This window comes from Schistocerca nitens, chromosome 1 (assembly GCF_023898315.1).
Source record: "Schistocerca nitens isolate TAMUIC-IGC-003100 chromosome 1, iqSchNite1.1, whole genome shotgun sequence".
NCBI lineage: Eukaryota > Metazoa > Arthropoda > Insecta > Orthoptera > Acrididae > Schistocerca > Schistocerca nitens.
The window spans coordinates 1,217,328,744-1,217,353,686 of record NC_064614.1 but is presented as its reverse complement, the minus strand read 5'-3'; the positions used below and the strand labels follow the sequence as shown (position 1 = coordinate 1,217,353,686).

The following is a 24,943-nucleotide window of genomic DNA, read 5'->3' as shown; positions in this document are numbered from 1 at the left end:
TGAAAGGACTGTCCTATAGGTAGATTGCTGTGCACCATGATGATTTTTGAGACCTCTGTCACAGGAGTTCTGATAATGAAATTTCTGAATGAAATGGTAATTCTGGGTTGTTTTTTATTCTTGGCCACACATTCAGAAATGATTGTGGTCTTCTTAGAGATGGCAGTGGAATATTGTTAAGAACCAGTAGTCAGTGTGCATTCGTAGAATGAGCACATCCAAAATGAGATGCATGCATTGCTTGATTGAGCTGTGTGTCAATTACTTTAGTGTGAGCACTGTTTAGCCATTTGGAACAGCAGTATTCTGCAACTGAGTGTGAAAGAGCTGAAGTTGATGACAGGGTCACCCCAACTTCTGAAAATCATGGACTATCAGTGAATTTCAAACGTGTCAGGGAAATGTTTGGAAATCTGGGGGGGGGGGGGGGGGGGGAAGGGGGGGGGGATGGAAAAATCTTGTTTTAGACTTAATAGATGAAATGGTTTGTTACAGGGCCACCACACATGTTACTGACTGAACACAGCCTATTAGCTGCTGGGTGTTGTGCACCTCCTCCCTACTCCATCGTTCCTACTGCTTCTCCCCTCCCCACCTCTGCTTGCAGTCAGTGCAGCCACCATTGCTTGCCACTAGCCGAGCTGCTGCTGGTGATAACAGGAGGGAGGTGTGAGTAGTGGGTTGTTTGAATCTCTCAGTATTCACACAAGTGAGCCATTTCCCGTATTAATCACCGTGGTCTCAGTTCAAAAGCACACTGTCAGTGACTCATGATTACGGAAGTGAATAGCTGGCCACACGTGAGCAGATTTCTGCGATGGGTCAAAACCGCTGGCCATTTCTCCGGGTATCTCTGATGAATCGCATCCACCGAGCTTAGGTCCACCATTTACCACTAATGTGCAGGCGCCATCTGTCGGATGTAGTCTCTCCGATCTGCCCACGGGCTGGGTCTGTTCATGTGTGGTGTAAATTGACAGATTTTCATGATGTATCAACAAACCCAGGACTGCAGTGCTTGCTTTACTGGCCTGAGGCCACGAGCAGTGAATTTCAGGAGTTGTGGCTGTGTCTCACCGCATGTACTTCGTACTGTGCAACATTTGATAGGCATTTTATTTATTGCAGTGCTTTTTTGCACTTTGAAAGTAATTTGTACACTCTAAGACACAAAAAACAACACAGCAAAAAGGAAATTGGTGGACATGATGTATTTGTGCAAACAAACATATGATTACAATTTCAGAAATATTGGATAAGAGCTTCACAAACTGAGCAAGTCCCTAATGCATTGGTCCATCTATGGCCCATATGCAAGCAGTTATTCAGCTTGGCAGTGATTGACAGAGTTGTTAGATGTCCTCCTGAGGGATAATGTGCCAAATGTTCTCCAATTGGTGTGTTAGACTTCAAAATCACAACATAGTTGGAGGGGCCTGGCCATAATGCCCTGAAATTTCTCAATTGGAAAGAGATCTGGTGACCTTGCTGGCCAAAGTAGGGTTTGGTAAGCACAAAAACGAGCAACAGGAAATCTCTCCGTGCGTGGTTGGGCATCGTCTTGCTGAAATGTAAAAGAATGCATAGAAGAGCATCGATGTAGCTCTGTGCTTTACGGATGCTGCAGATACAATCACAGGGGTCCTGCTATGAGAAGTAATGGGACCTCAGGCCATCACTCCTGGTTATCAGGTCACTTGGTGGGTGACTGTCAGTTTGGTATCCCACTGCTGTCTGGTGTGTCACCAGACAAAGGGTAGTGAAGATCTGTGCGCAAACCATATAAATACCGGTGCCGTACCTTAGCGAAAGATCTGGCAAAGAACCTGAGGAAATTTTCGTCCTCTGTAAAATTGCTAAGTGGGTGTAAGACTTTCATGTAGTCACTAATTGACCCATCTGGTGTTGCAATTGAAGATAGCAAAAGGAAAGTTGAAGTTTTAAGTTTTGTGTTTACGAAATTGTTCGTGCAAGAGAATCGTACAGACATACTGCCATTTAACCATCAAACAGGCTCTCATATGGACAACATAGTACTAAGTATCTCTGGTGTAGGTGTTGTAACCGTGACCAGAGCAGAGCGGTCACGGGGTTGCAGAGGACGAAAGCGCGGCGGGACCGAACGGGAGCTGCCCGTGCACAAACAAAACGAACAGGAAAGGATGTACAAGAACGACGACGGATGACCGAGCGAGACCTTACGAACAACAACGTGCAAGAAGCAATGGGGTCACAAGCGAAAACCTCACAATTACACCCGTACACGGAAACAAAGTAAAGTAAAAATGCTTTCTGTAGGTGCTCAGTACTGGAGTAGGGAAACAACTGAAAAAGTTGAAAACGAATAAGTTGCCTGGTCTGGATGGAATCCCAATTTGGTTTTACAAGCAGTACTTTACGGCTCTGGCCCCTTTCTTAGCTTGCAAATATTGTGAATCACTCACCCTGTGCAAAGTCCCAGGTGACTTGAGCAAAGTACAGGTGACTCCTGTATGTGAGAACACTGAAAGAGCGGACCTGCAGCTGCAGAATTGCAGACTGGTATCCATAGCATTGCTTTGCTGCAGAATCCTTGAACATATACTCAATTTGAATATGATGGATTTTCTTGAGACTGAGAAGCTTATGTCCATGAGTCACCACGGATTTGGAGGGCATCGCTCTTGTGAGGCTCAGCTTGCCCTTTTCTCATGTGGTATGCTACAGGCTGTGGATTGGGAGCAGCAGGCAGATTCTGTATTTCTAGGTTTTTTGGGGGCAATTGACATATTTCCCACTGTGGACTGTTGGGAAAGGGTGGGGGGGGTGGGGGGGTAGGGGGCAGATATTGAATGGATTCATGGATCATGGATGTGCCAGTGTCTCTGGGGGCTTCTTGGGTAATTGAATCCGGTATGTTGTCTTCAACAGCAGGTGTTCTTCAGGGACTACGGTATGATAAGGGGTGCCTCAAGGAGGTGTTGGTTGGTTGGTTTGGGGAAGACCAGACAGCTTGGTCATCGGTCTCATCGGATTAGGGAGGGATGGGGAAGGAAGTCGGCCGTGCCCTTTGAGAGGAACCATCGCGGCATTTGCCTGGAGTGATTTAGGGAAATCACGGAAAACCTAAATCAGGATGGCCGGACGCGGGATTGAACCGTCGTCCTTCCGAATGCGAGTCCAGTGTCAAGGAGGTGTGATGGGGCCACTATTATTTTCTGTATACATTGGTGATTTGGCAGACAGGGTGAGCATGGTGGTCTGCAGTTTTTTTGGTGATGATACGCTATGGTGTGCAGGAAGGTGTCAAAAGTTGAGTGACTGTAGAAAGGTGTGGAATGATTTGGACAAGGTTTTTGGTTGGTGTGATGAATGGCAGCTGGTTTTAAATGTGAAATGGTGGATGAGTAGGAGAGCAAACCCATAATGTTCAGATGCAACCTTGGTAGTGTCCTGGTTGGTACAGGCATGCTGTTTGGATGTCTGGGTGTAGTGTTTCATAGGTACATGGAGTGGGGTGAGCATGTGAGGATTGTGATAGAGATGGTGGAATGGTCAAGTTCAGTTTATTGGGAGAGTTTTGGGAGTGTGTGGTTCATCTGTAAAGAAGACCACATGTGGGACACTACTGTGAGCAGACTACTAGATTTGTTACCGGTAGGTCCGAACAGCACATAATTGCTACAGAGATCCTTCGGGAACTCAAATGAGTGTCCCTGGCGTGAGGGTAACATCCTTTTTGAGAAACACTGTTGGAGAATTTGGAGAACTGTGACTTGAAGCTGACTGGAGAAAGATTTTGTTGCTGCCAACATATATTTCACAGAAGCACTCTGAAGTTATGAGAAAGTAGGGCTCATACAGTAGCATATAAACAGTTGTTTTTCCATCACTCAATTTCTGAGTGAAACAGGAAAGGAAACGACTAGCAATGGTACGTGTACGTGTCTAGTAATGGTATGTGATACCTTCTGCCACACACCATGCTTGTGGCTTGTGGAGTATGCATGTAGATCTAGACACATCTTCAGCCTGGAATTTCATTGACTGGAGTAGAACTGTCTTCAGTGATGAGCCCTGCTTCAAATTGAGCCCTGATGACCACTGAAAAAGTGTCTGGAGGTGCCCCAGACAGTGGTAGGATACCAGCTTGACTGTCGATCACCATTCGGCAACAATTAGTACTAATGGTTTGCGGTGCCATTTCGTAGCAAGACATCTTTGATTGTTCTCTGCTTTGCCCCTACAGCACAGTGGTATGTCGACGATATTTTACATACCACTTTGTTGTCCTCCATGCCAAGCCATCCTGCCCTTACATTTCAGCAAGATAATGCCCACCTCATACGTTGAGAGCTTAGACTCCTTTTGTTTGTGCTTGCCAAACCCTACCTTGGGCAGCAAGGTCACCAGTTCTCTCCACAATTGAGAACTTTTGGGGCATTTGTGCAGGGCCCTCCAACCAGCTCAGGATTATGATGATTTAACACACCAATTGGACAGAATTTGGCATGATATCCCTCAGGTGGACATCCAACGACTCTGTCAATCAATTCTGAGCCAAATAACTGATTGCATAGTGGGCAGAGATGGACAAACTTGTTCTTGATGTGCTCAATTTGTGAAGCTTTTGTTTGTCTCTACAAGTACATCACATCTACCAATTTCTGTTCCATACAGATAATTCCTTCGTAATGCTTCGCGTCTTTTGTCGTAGAGTGTATATTCAAGAGAGAGTGATGCTAGGAAGAAAACTTTGGCAGTCCTGGTGGTTTGTGTGCTATGTACTCATAATTTTCTTGAGAAGAAAATTGCGCAATATGTGTAAAACAAAGGACATGACACAGTGGGTAATAGCCTACAATAATGAACATAAAAGAAGCAACATTTTATTGGTGCTCACTATATTATTGGTTTATACAATTCTTTTACGCTTTTTTGAAGAGGCCTAGATATTTCTAATCTTTCTCCTTAAGTTATTGAAAGTATTTTAAATCCATCTTTGTAACTACAAGAAAATGCGAATATTTGTCACCAAATAAAATACCATAGTGGTCTGTAGTGAAACATATTTACAATCTGGCTTACTTTCTGAATCTAAAAACAGTTCGTGACAAGAGTGGTTGATGTTACTTACGATATGTTATGTCCGATTTTCAGTCAGATCAGGAAACACCATCTATTTGCATGTTTTAAAGTATTCTCTCATTTGGAAATGTTGCTTCTAGTACGATAGTTGCAAAGATGAGTTTAAAATATCTTCACTTATTATAAAGCAGTTATGGACAATGTGGTCAGACACCTGACACATTATCTTGCCTGTAAAGTTCATGTCCTGTATAGGAGAAGGAGCAAAAACTTCAAAGTTCAATTCAACTTGTTAATAAACACCGAAATGCTTAAAAAAATGGCTTTTATTTACAAAATTTACCTGTTTACTTACCCATCAGATCATAAATCCTGTAAGGAGAGAATAACGTGCTGTTCATTCTAATTTAGAGTTAGTAATATGTTCAGAAATATAGAAGTCCTCACATTTTTTTTGCAACTTACCTGTTAACTTATCCCACAGATCTCAGAATTTGACTGGGAAAAAAGCTAAAACTTTATTTGGAAATTGAGGAATTGTCAGGAGGGAATATCACTTCAGGAAACTTGTGGCAACTCTGGATGATCTGGGGACAGTTGTGGTGGCACCTCATACAGTTCCTGTTAAGTTTTCGCTGCTGTGGTGGTGGTGGTGATGGTGGTAGTAGTAGTAGTACTGCTGGCAATAAAAATTGTTGTTTTCAGTGTTGTTAGTATTAACTAGGGGGAGAATCTCATACTCACAACTGTTGGTCGGTCCCCTGTCATACTGGGGATGAGTGACATGCTCATAATTTTTAACCTTTCCCAGTGCATCCCTTTGTCCTCCACTAGAAAGTAACTGGTTCCAAAAGCTACAATAGTGTGTATACTTTTATATGTTTCTCTCAGCAGTACTGACATTTCTTCTGAAGGTAGGTACTGACCAGCAATTCTGTCTCATAATTATATACTTTTATTGAGAGAATTTTCTTTTTGATGCTATATACACCTTAGGTCACTTCGTGCCTGTTATCAGACTGCTGTAACACACCTTGAAGGTGATATGTTATCAGTGTGATTGGCAATGCCATGAAATAGTGAAATATAATTGGATAGACAAAAAAAATCCACTCACCAAGAGGTCACTTGTGAGAGTTAACAAAATGTCCAAGCTTTCACAATCAGCGACCCATTCTTCTGGCAACGGGGTTAAGGGAGAAGAAAGAGGGATCAAGGAAAATGACTGACAAGGTTTAAGAAATGGGGAGGATTACAGGAAAGTCACCCAAAACCTGGGCCTGGGTAGACTTAATGGATGGGATGAGAAGGAAAGCTGTCCTTCTCATCCCATCCAGTAAGTCTCCCCTGACCCACAATTATGGTTGACTTTTCCATAATTCTTACAATTTCTTAAACCTTGTCAGTCATTTTCCTTGATCCCCCTTTCTTTCCATTCAATCCTGCTGCTGAAGGAGGAACCACTGGTTCTAAAAACTTGCAAATTCCATTAACTTTTATGTGTTTTCTCCTGCTTTACAGTAATGTCATTTAAATATCTGGGCACAATGTTGTAAAGCAATATCAAATGGAATGAGCATGTGGGGGTTGGAGTAGGAAAGGCAAATGGTAGACTTCAGTTTATTAGGAGAATTCTAAAAAAAAAGTGGTTCATCTATAAAGGAGGCCACATATAGAATGCTAGTGCGGCCTATTCTTCAGTACTCCTCAAGTGTTTGGGATGCTTACCAGGTTGCATTAAAGGAAAACATTGAAGCAATTCAAAGGTGGGCAGCTAGATTTGTTACTGGTAGGTTGGAGCAACACACAGGTGTTTCGGAGATGCTTTGGGAACTCAAATGGGAATCCATGGAAGGACGTCACACTTTTTCCAAGGAACACTATTGAGAAAATTTAGAGAACTGCCATTTGAAGCTGACTGCAGAATAATTCTGTTGCCTCCAGCATACATTGCTTGTAAGGACCATGAATATAAGGTACGAGAAATTAGCGCTTGTATGGAGGCATATAGACAGTCATTTTTCCCTCATTGTATTTGTGAGTGAAACAGGAAAGGAAATAACTTGTATTAGTATGTGGTATCCTCCGCAACACGTCATTAGGTGGTCTGCAATGTATCAGTGTAGCTGAAGATTTTCAGAAGTTCATAATTTTTATTGAGGTATAAAATAATGAATGGCACAGTAATAGGCTCTCCAGTTGCACAAACCATAGTAAACGTCTTCTCAAAGGACTGAAAGTCCCTCTGCATGGATGGATTAAGTTTTGTATGGTTTGTGTGTTTCCTATAAAGCAGTTAAGATTAATGCTAGGGAGTGGTTCCTTCAAAAAGGACAAGGCTGATTTCTTTCCATGTCCTAGTCAGATCTATAATTCTCATGTATAATGACTGTGTCATCAATGGAATTTTAAACCCTGATCTTTCTTCCTTCATTCTTTCTTTTCACATTTATTCACAGTGCCAACATTATTTAGTGTTAAATACAAATACCATGAGAGCACATTTAGGAATAACAGTGACTACTTATGAAAATACAAAAATCTATATTTGTTAGGCACCTGGCATGCAAGCACAAAGAAAAATGCGTGGCTTTTCTGCCCATTCCTCATATGAATTCAGTTGAAGATTTATGCTTATAACACAGCAGACTACAAAGACCCTAACAATTACTACTCTCTTTACAGCTCTTAATCAAAAACACTTATCGTTATCTAAGAAATGATTCACAATCATCTTGGAAGTATGTATGCAACAGTATGGACATATAATTTCCATTGTTTGAGTGTAGCTACTCAGAAATTTAACATATGTGGGATGCTATATTAAACAGCACTTCCTAAGATGCAAAAGTGGATATGCAGATGAACGGAAGTCAGATTGTGTATATGTGCTGATACAGAGATTGTAAGAACAACAAGCACCACTGCCTGAAAATAGATTAAGAGTTTCAAGTTTATGTAGAAATTCAATAATTTGCAGCTTGTAAGTGTGATTTGGTATACAATGAATTATAATTTGTCTGAAATGAAAAGATTCAAGTGAGAAACAAATGTTTCTTTAATCTGTGAAATACAGTGCTCTCTCTCTCTCTGTGTGTGTGTGTGTGTGTGTGTGTGTGTGTGTGGGCGCGCGCGCGCGAGTGCGTGTGTGCGTGCATGCGAGAGAGAGAGAGAGAGAGAGAGAGAGAGAGAGAGAGAGAGAGAGAGAGAGAGATAATGAAAACATACATCCTTTCTACAGTTCAGTGCAATAAAATAAGAGTATTTGAAACCGTTTTCTGTTGACAGGTTTATGTGGATAATGGGTTTGAGCTTGGCGATATCTCTGCGCACACAATTGCGCTCCAGTAAACCGAGGCTCCATGTCCTCGGACACGTGTTACGTAGATCACTTTTCCTTATTGCCTTAGGAGTGATTCTGAATTCATGTGGCAACCATGGTACAAAACCTGATGTAAGGACCCTGCGGCTGCCTGGAGTGTTGCAGAGGCTTGGTGTCTGCTACATGGTGATTGGCACAATAGAGAGTTTGCTAATGTCACGAGAAGGGGCATTCAGGTAACTTACCACATATATTTACAAGTTTCTAGAATACTTTTCCAGGCTAGAATTTTGATCTACATTTTGTGATGTTTATTACGTAATATACCAATGAATTAATGAACTACAGAGACTTTATTGCTTGTGTACATAAGAAATACTCATCACTGTTAGTGTTGTATATATGACATAAAAGTTTCTTTTGTTGTCAATGATATTTTGCAGTTTTGTGATTTTTCTGTTGAAATGGTAATCAATGATGATCTTTACTAATGATTACATCTATGTCTGAGAGGAACATAAGTTTTCGAATAGTGTACAAATAAGAAAAACTAATTTTTCACTGGGACTTAAAACCTGCTGATGGATAAGAAAGAACATAATATCTTGGAGAAGCAAGGGGTCCACTTTGCATGTCGTGTACATTGAGGCTTGCCAGATGACAACAACCAGAGCATTCATCCTCACTTTTGAGGGGGGGATTTGCGTCCAGAGAAAGTCAAAATCATAGTAATCCGTTGTGATGTAAAACCATATTTTCCATCTCCAATGTGGTGCTTTCAGTGAGAATGCTTCAGGCATATGTGTTCCCATTGCATGAACAACCCAATTTGTGTGGACTGTTTTTGGCCATTTCATGAAAACTCAACATGTGGGGAACCATCTTTCTGTCTATTGCAGAGACAGTCATCTTCCTCATTCTCTGAAGTATCCTACACTAATTAAGGAATGTAAAACTAAGGGATTTTAGGTCTTCGGTTGCCTCTCCTGTTTTGAAACTCAGAAAAGGTATGTTCAGTTGGATCCTGTCCCAGTTGTATAAACTTTTGCCATTACTGTCACCAGTTCATCGGCTGCATCTTGAGTATTTACTCCATTCAGTGCCTCAATGTTTACCTATCATAGCTAAAATCTCCTTTCTTGTGGTTCCTGCAGCACTGTCTCTGGGGACCTCAACTGTCTGCTTCTGACTGGAGAAGGTGCATCTTTCCCCGGCATCTACTAGTGACGGGGGTCCAATTAGGGAATTATCTCTCTGTAAATCTATGCACCAGCAGGCCTATACCATCCAGTGGTTGAAGGGAGCATGGACTGTGGGTCCTAGAGCTGCACACTCACCTTCAGTTCCTACCCTCTCAGTGGATAAGCCCTTGTGAGAGTCCTAACCCTTTAAAGTAGCTAAGGAGAAAAATAAATCTTGGAAGGAGGCTACTCCTGTGGCCCCACACATTTGGACACAGAAGCAGTGTTCTTCAATGTTATTTCCCTCTCACCAGTGGCGGACAGTGATCATGGAGTGGTCCCTTCAGACTTACACAGGATGCACTTAATGTGTTAATTCAGTGGAACAGCATTGAATGTTACTGTCACCCACTAGAAATATAACAGTTATTGTCCTTCTGGTCTCTGCTGCTCTCCAGTAAATGCATTTCACTGATGACCATTCTCCATCCATTTCATATTACTGTGCCTTCTGTAAGAACCATACTGGAGGCATCTGTACATTGTTCACACGCATGTCGTCAGTGGATGGATTCGCCTCCATACACCATTGAAATCAATGGCAGTGCTGTCATAAATGATCTCTAGGCATCACAATTTGCAATGTTTGTTAACCCCTGGGCATGGCACGTAACATACCTTTAGATGGCCACAGTAATCTGAGAACCCCTCCCTCCTTTATCTCCTGCTTGATTATTTCAGTCACCCTCTCTGAGGGAATTCAACATTGCTCTTTAGAAGTCTTCTGATTGACCAACTGTTTTTCAATCCTGATCTGCATTTCCTCACCGATGGTACACCTACTCAGTTCAGTGCCACACCTTTTTTAGGCATCGATCTTGTTGTATACAACTTTGTACACAATGATAAGGAGAGGTGGGCTACAGATTGGTGCAGTACTATTGTTACAGGAAAACTGGCCAGGAGCAGAAATGATTGGCGAACAAGTTAACACAGTAAACAGATTTACTTAACTTGTATTTTTCCAAGCGTTCGAAAACTCATTACAAATAATGCAGCAAGAAATAAGAGTCCAACTATCACATTGTCGACAAGGAAGAGACTCACTGTACTAAGAGTGAACGAAGGTGTTGTAACAAAAAGGCTCCAAGTGCAAGTGGATTGAACGGCTACCACCGGCCGTCCTATATTGCTGTGGCAGAGAGCACTTGTGGTCTAGGCTGCTAGAGGTGTGGGGCAGCTGGTGCAGACCATTGGGTGTGCCAGATCCTGCACAGCTGCTGTCAGACAGAAAGTTGCAGTTCCATTGTCAACTGTGACACCCATGGGGTGGTATTGATGCCTAACACCACAGACCTTACGATCTCTTCCCCCAATTTCGTGGCTTTACTAAAATGGTCACTGTATTAAAATCTTTGTGGCAGTCATTACTTCCCAGTAGTTCTGTCATTTCCTTTCCACCACCCAGTGGTCCAGTTACCAAACAATGTGTTCTCTGAAGAGCCATTTGGCAGCTGTATGTCTCTGTCATCACTTCACCCCATCTTCATCGGATTGTATCAACAAGGTTGTTAGATTCTTGTAGCACAATTACAGCCCCAGGCCCTGTTTCAATGCACAATCAGATGAGCCAACAACTGAATGTGGCTCATAGATTCAATCTAATCAGGGTCTTCAACTGAATTGTGCCATGAATTGTTTTGCAGAGGGTCAGTAGTGCCATCATCTCAATGCTTAAAGCAGGGAAAACTCAATGTCCATTGACCAATTAGTGTCACCACTGCATTCTGCAAACTGCTTGAAATGATGGTAGTGTGATGATGAAGCTGGGTTCTCAAATCATGGGGCCTTTTGTCCCCCTATCAAGGTGTTTACTGGGAAGTACCTCAGTACGATCCACAACTGACTATCTGGTTAGATGAAACAGCAATCTGACAGACTTTTTCTAAATACTAACATCTCACTGCAGTCTTTCCTGTCCCAAATATCACATTTTTCTTACCCTCCATGACTGGGGGCTTTCAAGGCTCTGTACCGATTTTTATTTCCCATTTTTACGTCTCCAATCATTTTGGGTAGCAGTTGGCATGTCGCTCAGCTACCCACAGGTCCAAGAGAATGGCATCCCTCAGGGCTCTGTACTGGGTGTTACACCTTTCCTTATCACCATAAATTGGTTAGTGATGTCCGTTGGACCAGTAGAAAATACTGGGCTGTAATTTTACTAGTTTTTGTGTTTGCCGTAGCTTTCGATCAGTATCCAAGGCTAAATGCCAGCTCCAAGGCACCGTCCAAAGGGCTCTGCCCTAGACCCTTTCCCATGGTTCCAATATCCTTGTATGAGCCATGCATTTCTGTCATACCACGGTTAGTCCTGACACAGATAGCTACTTAGCTACCCAGCACTTTGACATTCTTGCACAGTTATGTTGGCACTCCTCTTTGATGAAAAGCTTACCCTGATGCCCAATATTCATCAGCTTAAGAATAGCTGCATGTAGAAGCTAAACGCTCTCTGATTCTTTGCTTATTGCTCTTGGGTTGTTGTCACGCTATTCTACTTTGTATTTACTGGGTCCTGCTTTCATCTGAACTGGATTGGTTGCCAAGCTAAGACCCAGTGGCACTTTTCGCTTTGAAATTATTGGCCCCATCACATCATCATGGAGTAAGATTGGCCACTGGAACCATCTGGACTGGTCCCATAGACAGTCTCATCTGTGTATTGCAAAACTTTCACCTTTTCCCAGTATATCCTATGTAGTTCATAGGTGTAGATATCAAACAGAATAGGTGCCAGAACAGACCATTGCTGTGCAACCCTCAATTCATAGTTTGTGGTCCTGTTGTATGTCATTCATGTATAACTAGTAGCATCCATTCAGACAAAAAAAGGTGCCAAGTGTTCTGCAAATGTGCGAGGTATATGTTGTTCAGTTTTGTGGTTAGTACTGGAAATACTACATCATTGTAGGGGTTGCTTGGGTCCAGCAACAAAACTAGTAGATAGTTGTTTTGGCTAAAACAGAACTGTTTATCACTAACTAGGTGTGTGAGGACATCTTCAGTACGTTTCCTTTTGTGAAAACCTTGTTTTGGCTAAAACAGAACTGTTTATCACTAACTAGGTGTGTGAGGACATCTTCAGTACGTTTCCTTTTGTGAAAACCCACCTAACTACTAGGGAATAGTTCATGGCATTCAAATGACTGCTCTTGCTGGAATGTGACCAGTTTTTCCAGCACTTTGTAGGGGCGTTATAGTAACGCTATTTGTCTGTATGACGCCACCGTTACAGACAAGATTGGCAATAGACCTAAGGCACCGAGTCTGGATTCTTCTCGGTTTGAGCACATCATTAAAGGGGCTTACTCTTGTGATGCTCAAACCAAATTTTATTATAAGTAGCTGGTAGGTATTATTGTCCTTCATGTGGCAGAAATGATAGCATATTGTAATGGAAGTTATCTGAGGTAGTGACAGTATTTTTACCAGAGAAGAAAGTGCTATGCAGCTCAGCCATTGAGAATGACTGTAGAAAGGGATGACTGTCATTGGAATTTGATCCTCTGTGCTAGGCAGGTGTTTGGTGGAGCTAGGTGTTAGCTTTTGTAACATCTGTTCCATAACACAATTTGTAGACATTGAGTTCTAATGATGCGATATCGAGCGTTTTTTAAGATCTTCACAGTACACTTGACATTCTAGTACCTTAGTTGTAGAGTTGCACAGGTTTTTCCAATTGTTCTTGTTTATTATTATTTTTTTTTTTTAAATCTTGGTTTTCTCTTGTATGTTTTGCAGGTTAATGTAGTTTTGTTGGGTATTATGCCTCATATATTTCCCCAGTTTTTCCACGGTTCTGATATTTGATACCCCACCACACAAGAATAGCAGGCACACCAAGGATGTACTTTTCTTTTGCAATTGGATAGTTGTGTCACATGAGGTGATGCAAAGTTTAGTTCTATTGCCAATCTTGTCTGTAATGGTGGAGTTATTCTTGTGGGAGTCTGTCATTCAGCAGCACTCGGTTTTTGTCTTCTAGAATAGTCATTAATAGCTCACCATTGCAATTCTCACAGTCATATCCCCATGATGTGTGATAAGCTGTACAGTCCCTCACCACAAGCAGTGGATAGCCAAATTGTACTAGTGGTATAATATCAGTGCCTGATCTGTATATAGTATATTCTGGTTGGATTCTGAAGTTTGTGCAGCTTGTATGCCTTTGTTGCTGCAGTTAAGTTTAAGAATATTGTAAAGAATATTTTCAAACAATGGAAAATTTAACAAAGTTATGAGAAGGAAAATTGCCACTCACCATACAGTGGAGATGCTGAGTCGCAGTTAAGCACAGCAAAAAGACTCACAGTTAAAGCTTTTGGCCATTAAGGCCTTCGTCAATAACACACACACACACACACACACACACACACACACACACACACACACACACGAATGACTGCAGTCTCAGGCAACTGAAACCACACTGCGAGCAGCAGCACCAGTGCATGATGGGAGTGGCGACAGGAAAAGGGGGGTAGGGGTGGGGATAGTGTGGTGGGAGTGGCAGACAGTGAAGTGTTGCAGGTTAGACGAATTGTGTTGTTTATGTCTAAATTTGCAGAACGCCGTTCTTGGATAACTTATAGCCCACTGCATTTTATAATTTCAACTCCGCATGAGGCTTTATATTTACTCCTGGAGTAAAATTTTATCTTCCAATTATACAGTTTCTTGGCTTTTGGCTTTACAGACAACCATGTTTGTCTTTTATGTTGTTTAAAATAATGATGAAGAACTTATCATACTTAGTTTTGGTGTATACAAACAGCTGTTTTTTTCCAAAGTGTGTATACCTTATTATTACCTTTTTTTTCAGTGCTATGTGGATGTAAACTTGATTGGAAATTCTACATAAAAGTATTGCACAATATGAATAAAATATCAGTTTTAAAATCATCACATAGCAAGATATGAGGGTACTTCAAAGTGTAGAGTCTCTAAACGAATATTATGCAGAGGACTGCTTTCTTATTTTGCATTCCTTATCTGGACAGGATATGATAAAACAATTGCCCTAAGTACAATAACTGTATGTCCCTTTGAATAACATGCTGCAGTGCTGCACATGGTCATGTGGTGCCTCGCTACGCATGAAATTCCAAGCAGGAATGTGTCTCAAGGTGTATGAGCAGAGAGCAAACACCAAGCATGGGCTTCCTACATCATTGTACAGGGTGGCGCAGGAGAACGGGAAATTTTGAACGGTACAGTTGGCAGCACTGTAGCGCCGGCAGATGTTCGAAACTTTGCACAATTGATGTGAAGGCATTGCCATTTAGTAATCATGGAGAATTGGACTGGTGCGGAATGTGCAGTAGCTGTGAGAGCATTTTACAAAAATGGTGATAGTGCGCAGAGAACATTTCGACAGCATTACCAGCTTGGACGTCATGGACTTGTCCCATCTGCGCATGCGATTACAACGTGGGTGCGTAATTTTGAAGAAACAGGATCTGCCTTGAAAAAGAAACCTCCAGGTGGCATTCCAACGGTACGTACACCAGAGAACAGGGGGGGGGGGGGGGGGGATTGTTTGGGGGAAGACACCAAACTGTGAGGTCATCGCTCTCATTGGATTAGGAAAGGATGGCGAAGGAAGTTGGCCATGCCCTTTCAAAGGAACCATTCCGGCAATTGCCTGGAGCGATTTAGGGAAATCACGGGAAACCTAAATCAGGATGGCCGGACGCGGGATTGAACCGTCGTCCTCTCGAATGCGAGTCCAGTGTGCTAATCACTGCACCACCTCGCTCATTACTGAACATGGAAAAAGAGTATTTTCATCCAGGAAAATGTTTGTTTATTTTTTACCAGGAAATCTGGGGACTTTTTTTTATTCTGTTTGACAATGCTGTGTTAAACTATTTTCTTTTCAGCCATTGATCAAAGTAACACTTGTATGTCAGTATAGATTTAATAAAAAATGATACGTAAATCCTCCTTGATTCCTTATGATGATCTTTAGAAGAAGTTATTTTCCCAGATGCAGATAACTGATTTGTAATTTCCCTTTCGCCCTGTAACAACAGTTTTATTGGGCCTACATTTGCCAGACTTTTTATTATGTTTCATTTTAGTCTTACAAACTGGTTTCAACATACAAATTTGGATAATAAACAAATGCATTATAATAATGGTGTCTTTCCCTTGTAGGTATGGACGCTACATAGTACTATCAGATATTATAGAATCCTGGTGTCAGTGGCTGGTGGTGATAGCTTTGGCTATGGCCCAAGTTGCTATCTCACTAGCTTTACCTGTTCCTGGCTGCCCGCCAGGCTACTTGGGACCTGGTGGATGGCACATGCATGGACAGTATGCCAACTGCACTGGTGGAGCTGCCGGTTACATTGATCGCCTCATCCTCACTCCACAGCACATGTACAAGAACCCTACATGCAAGTCCATTTACCACAATGATCAAGTGTATGACCCGGAAGGTTAGTACAGCTTGCAGCAATCATATCAACAGAAAAGTGTGATACTTAATGTTTTATGTTCAGCTTCACATTCAGAAGAATATACACACCTGTATCATGCACATTGTGAGTTCTGCAAGTTCATCTGTCAGACTTAGCTTTGTTGATCTGCTTATTAGACAGCTGTTTTGAATATCGTTGTGTAGTAGTTGACAGTGAACCCCGTTGCTCAATCAGTTTCTGCCTGCGGTGTAGCTGCGCAGTTTAAGGGGTCTTGCCATGGTTCGCGCGGCTCCCTCTGTCAGAGGTTCGAGTCCTCCCTCAGGCTTGGATGTGTGTGTTGTCCTTAGTTTAAGTTCGAGTAAGTAGCGTGTAAGGCTAGGGACTGATGACCTCAGCAGTTTGGTCCCATAGGACTTACCCCAAATTTCCAAATTTTAATCAGTTTCTTGTGCTACGGAAGTCATTCATCAAATCACAGAAAATGTGTGCAGATAGAATTTTATTTTACTTTCAGAATATCTGCCAGTAGTGAAAATTCTGTAACTACTCATAATAATTTTTTCCTCACCAATGAACCACCAATAATGGAAAAAGAATAAATGTATAAAACAGTTTATTTCTTTGTTTGACTTAGCAGGAACATAAGCTATCCACTTCTTCTTCTCCTCCTCCTCCTCCTCCTCCTCCTTCTTCTTCTTCTTCCTTTGCTTGTCCCATTTCTTGAGAGGATTGGTGTTGTAGTATGGGCAATGTAAGTGTCAGGTGGTTGACTGATGCCATTACTGATGCCACCATTTCCCCTGGGATGGAATTTGTGTACCCCATCTGTTTGCATCAAGAATAAATCTCATGTTCAAGTGGGAGGACATTTGCTAGATATCTGCATAGTGTGTGTCTGGCACTTGACATTGGTACCAGCCTAGTGTTTACCTAGTTGTATGTGGAAACTGCGTAAAAACCACATCCAGGCTGGCTGGCTCCCCAGCCTTCGCCATTAATCCACAAGGCAGATTTGATTCAGGCAGGCTCACTTCTCTGTATCGTGGAAGCTCCGTGTTAATGCTTCAGGTTGTCCAGGCTGTTTCATAAGCTACCCACTATCCTTATATTAACTGGAAAATATAAATGAAGAAATGAGTAAAAGGGTTGAACTTCTGTGCAAGTAAACATTTTTCTTTGCTTTTCTAGTTATTATTTTTATTTTCTTATGCTGTTCTGATGATTATTTCTCTTACATAACGATATGGTCAAAAGAATAGTTTCTACTCACCATGTAGCAGAGATGATGTGTCGCAGATAGGCACAACGAAAAGACTGTCAGAAAGTAAGCTTTCAGTCAACAAGGCCTTCAATGCAAATAGATAGCATACACACACACACACTCACATAAACACATCTCAAACACACATGACCACAGTCTCTGTCCACTGAGATTGTCTTATTCCCAAGCTCTTGTTTTTCATCCAGAAAATTTGTCTTTACAATGTACACACTTCCTTTAATATCAGTTAATTTTATAGTAATTCAGCAGAACTTTACTGTAACTGTTGTCCTTAACATTTGCATCCACTTCTGCTTTCAAGTTCTCGCACTATATCACACTCTACCATGACTCCTGTTTGTTTTTCTTCTCCTCCTCCTCCTCCTCCTCCTCCTCCTCCTCCTCTTCCTCTCCCTCCATTTCCATCACCGTCACCACCACCACCACCACCACCACCAAGACAAGATCCCTACATAATGCATAATAATCCTTACTCATATAAATTAATAGAGGGAAACATTCCACGTGGGAAAAATATATCTAAAAACAAAGATGATGTGACTTACCAAACGAAAGCGCTGGAAAGTCGACAGACACACAAACAAACACAAACATACACACAGAATTCAAGCTTTCGCAACAAACTGTTGCCTCATCAGGAAAGAGGGAAGGAGAGGGAAAGACGAAAGGATGTGAGTTTTAAGGGAGAGGGTAAGGAGTCATTCCAATACCGGGAGCGGAAAGACTTACCTTAGGGGGAAAAAAGGACGGGTATACACTCGCACACACACACATATCCATCCACACATATACAGACACAAGCAGACATATTTAAAGACAAAGAGTTTGGGCAGAGATGTCAGTCGAGGCAGAAGTGCAGAGGCAAAGATGTTGTTGAATGACAGGTGAGGTATGAGTGGCGGTAACTTGAAATTAGCGGAGATTGAGGCCTGGTGGATAACGGGAAGAGAGGATATATTGAAGAGCAAGTTCCCATCTCCGGAGTTTGGATAGGTTGGTGTTAGTGGGAAGTATCCAGATAACCCGGACAGTGTAACACTGTGCCAAGATGTGCTGGCCGTGCACCAAGGCATGTTTAGCCACAGGGTGATCCTCATTACCAACATCCTCATTACCGCCCCATTGTAGCTGGTTACCAAGCCCCCACCGAACGTATCTCCGCCTACGCAGATCAACACCTTCAACCCATTACATGCAGTCTCCCATCCTTCATCAAAGACACCAACCACTTCCTCGAACGCCTGGAATCCTTACCCAATCCGTTACCCCCGGAAACCATCCTTGTAACCATTGATGCCACTTCATTATACACAAATATCCCGCACGTCCAGGGCCTCGCTGCGATGGAGCACTTCCTTTCACGCCGATCACCTGCCACCCTACCTAAAACCTCTTTCCTCATTACCTTAGCCAGCTTCATCCTGACCCACAACTTCTTCACTTTTGAAGACCAGACATACCAACAATTAAAGGGAACAGCCATGGGTACCAGGATGGCCCCCTCATATGCCAACCTATTCATGGGTCGCCTAGAAGAAGCCTTCTTGGTTACCCAAGCCTGCCAACCCAAAGTTTGGTACAGATTTATTGATGACATCTTCATGATCTGGACTCACAGTGAAGAAGAACTCCAGAATTTCCTCTCCAACCTCAACTCCTTTGGTTCCATCAGATTCACCTGGTCCTACTCCAAATCCCATGCCACTTTCCTTGATGTTGACCTCCACCTGTCCAATGGCCAGCTTCACACGTCCGTCCACATCAAACCCACCAACAAGCAACAGTACCTCCATTACGACAGCTGCCATCCATTCCACATCAAACGGTCCCTTCCCTACAGCCTAGGTCTTCGTGGCAAACGAATCTGCTCCAGTCCGGAATCCCTGAAGCATTACACCAACAACCTGACAACAGCTTTCGCATCACGCAACTATCCTCCCGACCTGGTACAGAAGCAAATAACCAGAGCCACTTCCTCATCCTCTCAAACCCAGAACCTCCCACAGAAGAACCACAAAAGTGCCCCACTTGTGACAGGATACTTTCCGGGACTGGATCAGATTCTGAATGTGGCTCTCCAGCAGGGATACGACTTCCTCAAATCCTGCCCTGAAATGAGATCCATCCTTCATGAAATCCTCCCCACTCCACCAAGAGTGTCTTTCCGCTGTCCACCTAACCTTCGTAACCTCTAAGTTCATCCCTATGAAATCCCCAAACCACCTTCCCTACCCTCTGGCTCCTACCCTTGTAACCGCCCCCGGTGTAAAACCTGTCCCATGCACCCTCCCACCACCACCTACTCCAGTCCTGTAACCCGGAAGGTGTACACGATCAAAGGCAGAGCCACGTGTGAAAGCACCCACGTGATCTACCAACTGACCTGCCTACACTGTGATGCATTCTGTGTGGGAATGACCGGCAACAAACTGCCCATTCGCATGAATGGACACAGGCAGACAGTGTTTGTTGGTAATGAGGATCACCCTGTGGCTAAACATGCCTCGGTGCACGGCCAGCACATCTTGGCGCAGTGTTACACCGTCCGGGTTATCTGGATACTTCCCACTAACACCAACCTATCCAAACTCCGGAGATGGGAACTTGCTCTTCAATATATCCTCTCTTCCCGTTATCCACCAGGCCTCAATCTCCGCTAATTTCAAGTTGCTGCCACTCATACCTCACCTGTCATTCAACATCATCTTTGCCTCTGCACTTCTGCCTCGACTGACATCTCTGCCCAAACTCTTTGTCTTTAAATATGTCTGCTTGTGTCTGTATACGTGTGGATGGATATGTGTGTGTGTGCGAGTGTATACCCGTCCTTTTTTCCCCCTAAGGTAAGTCTTTCCGCTCCCGGTATTGGAATGACTCCTTACCCTCTCCCTTAAAACCCACATCCTTTCGTCTTTCCCTCTCCTTCCCTCTTTCCTGACGAGGCAACAGTTTGTTGCGAAAGCTTGAATTCTGTGTGTACGTTTGTGTTTGTTTGTGTGTCTGTCGACTTTCCAGCGCTTTCGTTTGGTAAGTCACATCATCTTTGTTTTTAGATATATAATCCTTACTCAGTTTGACATTACAGAATGTGCTTTCTTGATAATTTTGTGTTCTTAGATTGTGTCAATAGCTTTTCATATTTGACAATATTACTCTCTTTAGTAATGCAAAAGAGTAAATGTTATATGAAATTGCTGACTTTGATGTCCACTACAACTTCAACCACCTAAATTTGTGTATTTGAGTCTTACCACAGTAGTGCCATGCTAAGGATACTGGACTCGCATGAGAGAGGACGGCTGTTTGGATCCCCTTTTGGCCAACAAGGTTTTTCATGGTTTTCCTAAATCACTTATGGTACACACCATGATGGTTCCTTTGAACAAGACATAGCAGATTACCATTCTTATCCTTTCCCAATCTGAGTTAGTGTTCCACCGTAAATGATACGATTGTCAATAAGACATTAAGCCGTAATCTTTCTTCCTAACTGTTTTTTAAATTGTGAAACATGAGTGTTAAGTCTGACATGTAATTTCTTCGTAGAGGCTGCTGTGATGGGATCATGTAGAGTGTAATGTCATGTCAATGTGGTTTTGATGGCAATGTCTGTGTGTGTGTGTGTGTGTGTGTGTGTGTGTGTGTGTGTGTGTGAGAGAGAGAGAGAGAGAGAGAGAGAGCAGTTGAAGGATGAAACCCAATCGTAGTAAAGAGTCTGCTCCTCTCAAATAGCAGTGAGGTGGCTTCCAAATTCAAGAATACAAAATTATCAAGAAAGCACATTCTGCTTTCCAGAAATTTATTAAATGATCATTCCATTTTCCACCTTGGCTGTATTATGTTACAGTTGTTTATTTCACTTGATCAGCTGATTTCAGTGATGTGCCATTTTCAAGTGTTGTAGAGGTGTTGTAGAGGGCTTTGATAATGAATTCAGTTATGCATAGGATGCTGATTGGAAACATCACATTGCTATCCATCCTCCTGAAGTTGAGAATGTTCTTGTAATAAAGTTGCTGTGTCCATAAGAATTCAAATGGCCTACCACTGAGTGAAGCACCATTGCTGCAGTGTGTTTGTCTTGACTGCAGTCAGTTGTGTTCAGTAATATTGAAATTAATTATTTACATTTCTGCAAAGTAACATTCCACCAACAGATGAAACGTACTGATGTTCACAATCCATGGTGATGTGGAGTGAAGATAGACTGTTACTAATTACTAATAATTATGTGTGCAGGTTGCTGTCATTCCACAATTTTATTTTTGTCTTTGCAGGTATACTTGGAACCTTGACATCAATTCTGATGGTGTACCTAGGAGTTCATGCCGGTAGAATCCTGCAGTGTTATAACTACACCTTTATGAGAATCTCCCGCTGGTTGTCATGGGGAGTGGTTACTGTGAGTCCACAAAGTCTATTGTAAAAATAATATTCTGTCCATCCATCTAACTGTCTATCAGGTTATCATTTATATATCTGTCTGTTGTTCAAAGTTAGTTTAGTAGCGCAGTGTAGGCCAGTGGCCATTAGTCTGTGAGTTGGCAACAGTGAACTCAGATGCGTCTGACACAGTAACAGTTGCGGAAGAAACAGTGGTTATTATCTGTTTCTATGTACGCGGACTATCTTTGCAACAGAAAAGAAAAGAATGTAAGGAATAATTACGACAATATTATGAAAAGAATAGATTGCTACATACCATAGAGTGGAGACATTGAGTCACAGACAAGCACAACAAAAAGACTGCTAAACAAGTAAGCTTTTGGCCAAAAGGCGTGCTTCTAAAGTAAACCACACACACACACACACACACACACACACACACACACACACACACACATTCATGCAAGGACAACTCGCACAAACATGACCATTGTCTCTGGCTGCCAAGGCTGGACTGTGAGCAACTGTGTGTAACAGGAGAAGCAGTCTGGTTGGTGTGGGTAAGGAGGAGGCTGGGGTTGGGAATGGGAGACATGGTGGTGACAGGGCAGGGCAGTTAGACAGATATCACGGAGGAGGAGGGGTAAGAGGAGTGAAAAAGGAGAGAAGTAAAAAGACTGTGGATGTGTTGTTGGAATAGGCTGTGTTGGAGTGGGAGCAAGGAAGGGGTTAGTTCAGTAAACGACAGTCACTAGTGGTCAGCTACTGGGTGTTCCAGCTGTCTCTTGGCCACAGTTTGTCAGTGACCACTTGTGCAGACAAACAGCTTGTGGGTTGTCATGCCCATGTAGAAAAGTGCAGTGGCTGCAGCTTAGCTTGTAGATCACATGACTAGTTTCACAGATAGCCCTGCCTTTGATGGAATAGGTGATGCTTGTACCTGGACTGGAGAAGGTGGTGATGGGAGGATGTGTGGGACAGGTCTTGCCTGCAGCAATGTTATAGGGATATGGGCCGGATTGAGAGCAGGGTTGGAGGAGGGATGGACAGGAACATTATGTAGGTTCAGTGGGCAGGGTGCAAAGGATAGTGGGCAGGATATTCATCATTTCAGGGCACAGTGAGATGTAATACCCTACCCACTAACCTTACCACCCCTCCCACTGCTCACTGAACCTACATAATATTGTTGTCCATCCCTACTGTACCCCTGCTTCCATCCCCTTGCATCATGGCTCATGTCCGTGTAGTGGAGCTAGATGCAAGTTCTGTCCCATACACCCTCCCACCACCACTTACTCCAGTCTAATCACAAGCATCACCTATCCCTTCAAAGGTAGGGCTACCTGTGAAACGATCTACAAGCTCAAGAACAACCACTCTACTGCATTTTATGGGGCATGACAACCAACAAACTGTCTGTCTGCCTGCATGAATGGTCACTTGCACACTGTGGCCAGAATACAGCTAGACCATCCAGTTGCTGAGCATGCTACCCAACATGGAGTTCTTCACTTCAGTGACTGTTCACAGCCTGTTCCATATGTATACTTTCAACCAATAAGAGCTTTTCTGAATTGGACGGATGGGAACTCTCCCTGCAATATATCCTATGTTCCCGTAACCCTCCTGGCCTCAACCTTCAGTAGTCACTAGCCTTCGCCCACCTATCCCCTTCTGCACTCCTACTCCAGCATTAGACAGCCTTATATTCCACCAATACTCCAGTCTTGTTACTTCTCTCCTCCTCTGCTCCACTCGCCTGTCTGCAGTTCCTTGCAGTCCAGCACTGGTGGCCTGTGACAGTGGTCATGTGTATTTGAATTGTCCTTTAGTGTGTGTGTGTGTGTGTGTGTGTGTGTGTGTGTGTTTAGAACAAGGTATTTTGGACCAAAAGCTTACTTTTTTAGCAGCCTTCTTTTGTACCTGTCTGCAACTCAACATCTCCGCTATGTGGTGGGTAGCAATCTGTCCTTTTTATAATATTGTCATTATTCCATCCTGGATTTTCTAAGGAAGAATTATGTAGTAATTAAATCACAGCAATGTTAATTATACACTTCATTTTGAGATGAAATTTGCATAGTGAATTATAGGCTAAGAGTCAACTAATAACACCTGTTAGATTCATTTATCTTGTGTATTTTATCAATTATTCGTGAAAATAATGTTCCATTGAAAAAATTATACAGGGCATATTAGCTGGAATCCTCTGTCATTTCTCGAAAGAAGATGGAATCATCCCAGTCAATAAGAATCTCTGGTCCCTGTCATATGTGCTGGCAACTGCAAGCATGGCTTTCCTTCTGCTTAGCATATTGTACTTTGTGGCAGACTGTCATCGCTGGTGGAGTGGAGCTCCATTCCTATATGCAGGTAAATTAATACTCATTTAAAGATATATACTTGCTGAAAATATTTTGAGTACCATACGATTTAAAACTGCTGTGTCTGTCAGCGCATATACTGGATACATTCAAATAATCTGTGCACAATAATTTGAGGTGAGAGCGAGACGAGGGTGGGGGCAGGAAGTGTGTCAGTCACCACATATACCATACATTCAAATAATCTGTGCACCGTAATTTGAAAGGGGGAGGTGGGGAGAGGACAAATTGTCTTTGTGAGTGAGTGGGGGGGGGGGGGTGCATGCATGTGTCATCCTTTGCCCAAATTGCTGTTGAAGTGCAGGTTTGAATGGCTGATACACACACACACACACACACACACACACACACACACACACACACCTAGTGGTTGTAGGATGATTGTTAGACCTCCAGGGATAATACCCAAGGCAGCTTTCCCTTGTTATAACTTGTCTCACACTTCCTCAGTTGTACGTCCATGGAAGCAGTCGAGCACTGACATGTTACATAAATTCGGTAACGCACCAATGTGACATTGCCAAACATGTGTCACCTAGTAAACAAGGTCATTCCATCCATCCTTTCGGATTTGCTCTCACCAATATGACTTTCAGTGATGTTATCGGAATAGTATTCCTTTTAAATGTCACATAAAGTGGTAGCTTTTATGCATTGCCAGTTACACACATCACTGTACACTTTTGCTTGTTATTGCTGCCAGTTCATATCAGGAGGCTGGATTCTCCTTTTGATCCGTGTTACCAGCATCCATATTGTCGCATCTCATCTTCATAACCGCAGAGCCATTTTTCGAGGTCCATATGCTTGGCCACAAAATGCATGTT

At 42.7% G+C, this 24,943-nt stretch overlaps 1 protein-coding gene across 1 annotated transcript in view; it reads left to right on the top strand.

Moving 5' to 3' along the window:
* LOC126201343 (heparan-alpha-glucosaminide N-acetyltransferase-like) overlaps window positions 1-24,943 on the top strand; it is a 105,086-nt gene that overhangs the window by 57,439 nt on the left and 22,704 nt on the right. Inside the window, exons 7-10 of the mRNA XM_049936778.1 lie at window positions 8,356-8,625; window positions 15,793-16,079; window positions 21,621-21,745; window positions 23,922-24,105. Of these exons, the coding sequence (XP_049792735.1) occupies window positions 8,356-8,625; window positions 15,793-16,079; window positions 21,621-21,745; window positions 23,922-24,105 (866 nt within the window). The remainder of the gene's footprint in view (window positions 1-8,355; window positions 8,626-15,792; window positions 16,080-21,620; window positions 21,746-23,921; window positions 24,106-24,943) is intronic.